Raw genomic sequence first — 6,309 nt, 5'->3', positions numbered from 1 at the left:
AGGATCCATTCTGTATACAGACACCAAACCCAGACACTGTTGTGGAGGTCAAGAAGTGCTTGCTGACAGGAGCCTGATATAGCTGTCTCCTGAGAGGCTGTGCCANAGCCTGAAAAATACAGAGGCAGATGCTAGCAGCCAACAATTGGACTGAGCACAGGTTTCCCAATGAAGGAGTTAGAGAAAGGACTAAAGGAGATAATGGGGTTTGCAACCCCATAGGAAGAACAACAATATTAACCAACCAGACTCCCCAGAGCTTCCAGGGACTAAACCACCAAACAAAGAGTACACATGTCCCCACTCGCAGATGTAATAGAGGGTGGCCTTATCAAGAATCAATGGGAGAAATGGTCCTTGGTCCTGTGAAGGCTTGATGCCCCAGCATAGGGGAATGTCAGGGTGGTGATGTGGGAGTGGGTGGGTGGAACGGAGAGTACCCTGATAGAAGCAGGTGTGGGGGATGGGATAAATGGGTTCCAGAGTGGAAACTGGGAAAGGTGATAACATTTGAAATGTAAATACATAAAATATCCAATAAAAAACTATTTAAATCAAATCAGTAATTCTGTAAGATCATTTATTCATTTGAATATTAATTTATGAAAGTTCATCTTCATATTGATATCCAGGAAAATTTCCTAGTAGAGTGGAAGCANTCAGTGCTCTCTGATCCTCCCTGTTCCAGAGACAGCTGCGCCTTTTCTTGCAGTGCCAGCCTCATCCTATAGAAAACAATGGTTAATGTCAGTGTGAATGGATTTGGCTGTATTTGGTGCCGGGGCTGCCTTCTGCTCTGCAGTTGGCAAAGTGGAGATTGTTGCCATCAACTACCCCTTCATGGTCTACATGTTCCAGTATGAGTCTACCCATGGCAAGTTCAATAGCATGGTCAAGGCTGTGAGTGGGAAACTTGTCATCAACAGGAAGTCCATCACTATCTTCCAGGAACAAGATCCCACTAACATCAAATGGGGTTACATTGGTGCTGAGCATGTTGTGGAGTCTACTGGTATCTTCACCACAATGTAGAAAGCTGGGCCTCACTTGAAGGGTGGGACCAAAAATGTCATCATCACTGCCCCTTCTGCTGATGTCCCCATGTTTGTGATGGGTGTGAACTATGAAAAATATGATAACTCACTAAAGATTGTAAGCCTCTACCACCAAGTGCTTAGCTCCCCTGGCAAAGAACATCCACGACAACTTTGGCATCATGAAAAAAGGCTCATGATCATGGTCTATGCCATCACTGCCACTCAGAAGACTGTGGATGGCCCTTCGGAAAGTTGTAGTGTGATGGCCATGGGGATGCACAGACCATCATCCCTGCATCCACTGGTGATGCTAACAGTGTGGGCAAAGTCAAATCAGAACTGAACAAGAAGCTCACTGGCATGGCCTTCAATGTTCCTATCCCCAGTATACCCATTATTGATCTGACATACCTCCTGGAGAAACGCACCAATTATAACATCAAGAAGGTGTTGAAGCAGGCATCTGACGACTCACTAAAGGGCATCCTGGGCTACACTGAAGACCAAGTTGTCTCGAGCAGCTACCACTCCACCACCTTTGATGCTGGAGCTGGCATTTCTCTCAATGACAACACTGTAAAGTTCATTTCCTGGTATGACATTGAATATGGTGTCTATAGCAACAGGGTGGTGGACCTCATGGCCTACATGGCCTCCAAAGAGTCAGAAACCCTGAACCACCCACCCCAGCAAAGAAAGACACTGAGAACAATAGAGAGGCCCTGGGTTGCTGAGGAGTCCCTGTCCCAGCTTGGCCCCCAATGCTGAACATCTCCCTCACAATTTTGATCCCAGACCCCCATAATTATAGAAGGAGCCTAGGGAGCCCAAACTATGCTCTTAAATACTATCAATAAAGTTCACTGCACCCACAAAAAAAAGAAGCAATCACACAAGTCTACAGGCAGTGAGAGTCTCCCCATGCCCAAATCACACCATGAGAAATATATGAGAAATATAGCAATGACAAACATAAGCAGGCACAGCAGCACCAAGAAACAATCAGAAGATGTAGTCCCTGGGGCTGTGCCTCACTGAGGTACATCCATCTCAGCTGTGCAAAATGGTGGACCATCTTCAATAAGCTCACCTGATTACTGCAGTTCTTCCTGAACGTCATCTGCCAATTTTTCTTAAAATTTGAAAAGTAGTCTTTGCTATTTACTACACAGCCAATCTATGTGATAATACATGGTACAAAACTTTACATAGCATACATGTTAATATTTAATTTAAAAGTCATTACATATTCTGACAACATATTTCTAGAACTATAAAAAGCTAGATGGGGAAATAATTTAGTGAGTAAAGAACTTGTCACATACTGTGAGGGTCTGAATTCAGATTTTCAGAAGTCACATAGAGTTGTGTGCATTAGAATGTGCTTGCAATTCCAGAAGTCCTATGGCAAGATGAATGTGGAGATAGACAAATCTATGAAAGTTGTTGGGTTACCTAGCTTGGTGTATGCAAGGGTTACAACAAGAAATTCTTTCTCAAACAAGATAGAAGGTGAAGAAAGACTTATGACTAATTTTCTCTCTGACCTCTGTGACAAAAACTCACACCCAAGTTTCCTCATGCAAACACACACACAAACAAAACAAACATATCATTAATAAGGCTCTTGAGTATATGAGTATAGGATATTAAACATATAAAATGCTGAGAACTTGGAAAAGTAATCCTGAAGATCAACTAGCTGTAGAGGATGAGACTATTCTTTGAAGAAAAAAAAATCCTAGGACTGTCTCTTTGAACATGTCCTATACTTTAAATGTAATTTTTTATACTTATACTGAGTTTATCACAAGTTTCAGCTAAAATTCAACCATAAAACTTTAATGTTGCAGATGATATGATCATATTCTTAAGTGACCCCAAAAATTCCACCAGAGATCTCATAAAGCTGATAAAAAAATCTTCAGCAAAGTAGCTGGATATAAAATTAATTCAAACAAATCAGTAGCCTTCCTCTACTCAAAGAATAAACAGGCTGAGAAAGAAATGAGGGAAATGACACCCTTCACAATAGTCACAAGTAATATAAAATACATTGGTGTGACTCTAACCAAGCAAGCGAAAAATCTGTATGATGAGAACTTCAAGTCTCTGAAAAAAGAAATCATAGAAGATCACAGAAGATGGAAAGATCTCCCATGTTCATGGATTGGCAGGATTAATATAGTAAAAATGGCCATCTTGCAGAAAGCAATCTACAGATTCAATGCAATCCCCATCNAAATTCCAACTCAATTCTTCATAGAGTTAGAAAAAGCAATTTCTAAATTCATTTGGAATAACCCAAAACCCAAGACAGCAAAAACTATTCTCAACAATCAAAGAACTTTTGGTGGAGTCACCATCCATGAGCTCAAACTGTATTACAGAGCAATAGTGATAAAAACTGCATGGTACTGGTACATCGCCAGACAGGTAGATCAAGAGAATAGAATTGAAGGCCCAAAAATGAATCCACACACCTACTGTCACTTGATCTTTGACAAAGAAGCTAAAACCATCCAGTGGAAAAAAAAGACAGTATTTTCAACAAATGGTGCTGGGTCAACTGTCGGCTAGCATGCAGAAGAATGCAAATTCTTATCTCCTTGTACAGAGCTCAAGTCCAAGTGGATCAAGGACCTTCACATAAAACCAGATACACTGAAACTAATTAAAACATGGGGAAACACCATCATAGAAGCAGGGGTAGAGAGGATAGGATAGGAGGTTTCCTGGAGGGAGGGAAACTGGGAAAGGGGATATCATTTGAAATGTAAATAAAGAAAATATCCAATAAAAATGAAAAAAGCTTTAATGGTAATGAGAAACAATGAATATACGATATTGATCAAACTTACAGAAATCTTTACCAAACTAAATATTAATAATAAACTCCAAAACCTGTAGGGCAAAAATATGTATTCCTGATATACAAATTAAAAATATTTTATTTTATTTTTAATTAAAAATAAGATGATATAGCAATTTGAACATTATACTGCATTTGTTTAGGGTAGATGAACATGAAAAAAATGTAAATTTTTGTAAGGCAAGAAACTATAAGTATTTTCTAGCCTTTCAATTACACATTTTATTGTGACACATTTTATTGCAATGTTTAGGCATATATTACTCTATAATTAAGACAATTTATAATATTATGCTAGTGGTATAATAGTATACGTAAGTGACCATAAAATTCCACTGAGGCTCACCTAGAGCAAATAAACACTTTCAGCAAAGTAGCTGGATACAAAATTATCTCACCAAGTTATGCAGCCCTCCTATAAACAAATGAGAAGTGGACTGAGAAAGAAGTCAGGGAGACAAAACCTATCATGACAGTCTCAAATATAAAATATAATCAAATTATATTCTCTATATTATACTTATATACATACATATACACATACATATATATATATATTTATATGTGCATACATATGTATATGTATATAGTGTATATTATGCATATGTATGGATATGTGTATGTAATTTATTTATATTATATATACATAGATATACATACATACACACATATGTGTGTGTGTGTGTGTGTGTGTAAGTCTAACTAAGCTAGTAAAACACTTGTATATTAAAAACTTTAAAACATTGGAGGAAGAATTTGAAGACGATATCACAGCTGAAAGATTTCCCATGCTCATGAAACAGTAGGACTAATATGGTAAAAAGAACCATTCTATATATGAGTGGGGAGGTCTAGGTCTAGCTTGTTTTCTTTGGTTGGTGGTTCAGATTCTGAGAACCCTAAGCATACAGATTAGTTGACTATATTGGTCTTCCTTTGGAGTTCCTACTCCCTTCCAGGCTCGCATTCCTTCCTCCTATTCTTCCATAAGAGTCCCCACGCTCCACCAACAGTTTAGCTGTGGATGTCTGAATATGTCTGAGTCAGATGCTGGGTGGAGTCTGTCAGAGGACAACATGCTTCTGTCTGCAAACATAAGGAGTATCATTAATAGTGTTAGGGATTAATGCTTGCCCGTGGGATGTGTCTCAATTTGGGGCCTTAATTGTTTGGCCATTTTCTCAGTTGCTACTCTATCCNCTGTGTCTGTATTTCTTGTAGACAGCATACATTTTGGGTTGAAAGTTTTCTGAGTGTGTGTCTGTCAGTCCCCTTGTCTGGGTATAGGGTGGGATTTCTTCAGGTTCCATAAAACCAATGTTGAGTCGAACTTAAGGTCACCCCAATTGATTCTTGGATGCCTATCTTATNCCAGGTCTCTGTCTAGTTCGGGAAATGGCCCCATGTCCTCAACAGCTAGCTCACCAGATGGCAGATGTCCTCCCAGCCCATATATAGCAAATGGCAGCAAGACCTTCATGTGAGTCCTGAACAACTAGAACAGGGACTACCCCAAAATCTGTTGCCTGTATTTCAGATATGTTCTCCTAGCTGGGCAGCCTTGCTGGCCTCAGTAGGAAAGGAANTGCTAATCTTCACAGAGACATGTAGTGCCAGGGTTGGGTGGGGGGGAACCCAGGGGGAACTACACCCACTCAGAGGAGAGGAAAGGGATGGGGAACATATATATGAACTAATTAGTCAACCATTCATGATGCTGACCATCAAAATTTATTAGGACAAGTATAGCAAGATAGTTTTTAAGCAATTCAATGTATATTTATTTGGGAGTAATGAATTTAACTGTATTTTTTACAATTGTAATACTCAGCTATGACATTATGGTTACATAGAAGAAATAATGAAAATATACACGGACTTTTAATTTTATCTTAAAATATATACATGAATCACTAAAAATTAAATTTAATATCTGAAACACTGAGATACCTTTGATTGAACTATTCCATAAATGACTGATAATGTTGCTTTTAGTTGATTTTGCAGTTTGAAGGAAACTGAAAGTCAGTGCCAGGGTATTTTCCTCAGCAATGNCTTCTTCAAAGCACTTTTTACCTCTGTATTCCTTAAGCTATAAATCAGAGGATTCAGCATTGGGATGATAAGTGTGTAGAAAACAGCTACNATCTTGCTTTTCTCTGGGGAGGAGATGGACCCAGGCTGGGCATACATGAAGAACACAGTTCCATAGAATAAACTCACCACTGCTATGTGAGAGCCACAGGTAGAGAAGGTCTTACTCCTACCATGGGTGGAGGGGATCTTCAGGACAGTGGAAATGATGTAGGCATAGGAAACCAGAATGATAGTGATGGTGGAGATGATGATGAAAGCAGAGAGAATAAACAACACAATCTCATTCACAAAAGTGTCAACACA

At 39.1% G+C, this 6,309-nt stretch overlaps 1 protein-coding gene and 1 pseudogene across 1 annotated transcript in view; one reads left to right on the top strand and one right to left on the bottom strand.

The window, feature by feature from the left end:
• The first annotated feature begins 756 nt into the window (after positions 1-756).
• Positions 757-1,805, top strand: LOC110326083 (annotated as a pseudogene).
• Positions 1,806-5,934: 4,129 nt separating this feature from the next.
• The window catches only part of LOC110327015 (olfactory receptor 12-like), a 24,492-nt gene continuing 24,117 nt past the window's right edge, over positions 5,935-6,309 (bottom strand). The window contains exon 2 of the mRNA XM_021205705.1: positions 5,935-6,285. Coding sequence (XP_021061364.1) covers positions 5,935-6,285 — 351 coding nt within the window. The remainder of the gene's footprint in view (positions 6,286-6,309) is intronic.

Source organism: Mus pahari, chromosome 9 (assembly GCF_900095145.1).
Source record: "Mus pahari chromosome 9, PAHARI_EIJ_v1.1, whole genome shotgun sequence".
Classification (NCBI taxonomy): Eukaryota; Metazoa; Chordata; class Mammalia; order Rodentia; family Muridae; genus Mus; species Mus pahari.
This window is presented reverse-complemented; position numbering and strand designations above follow the sequence as displayed.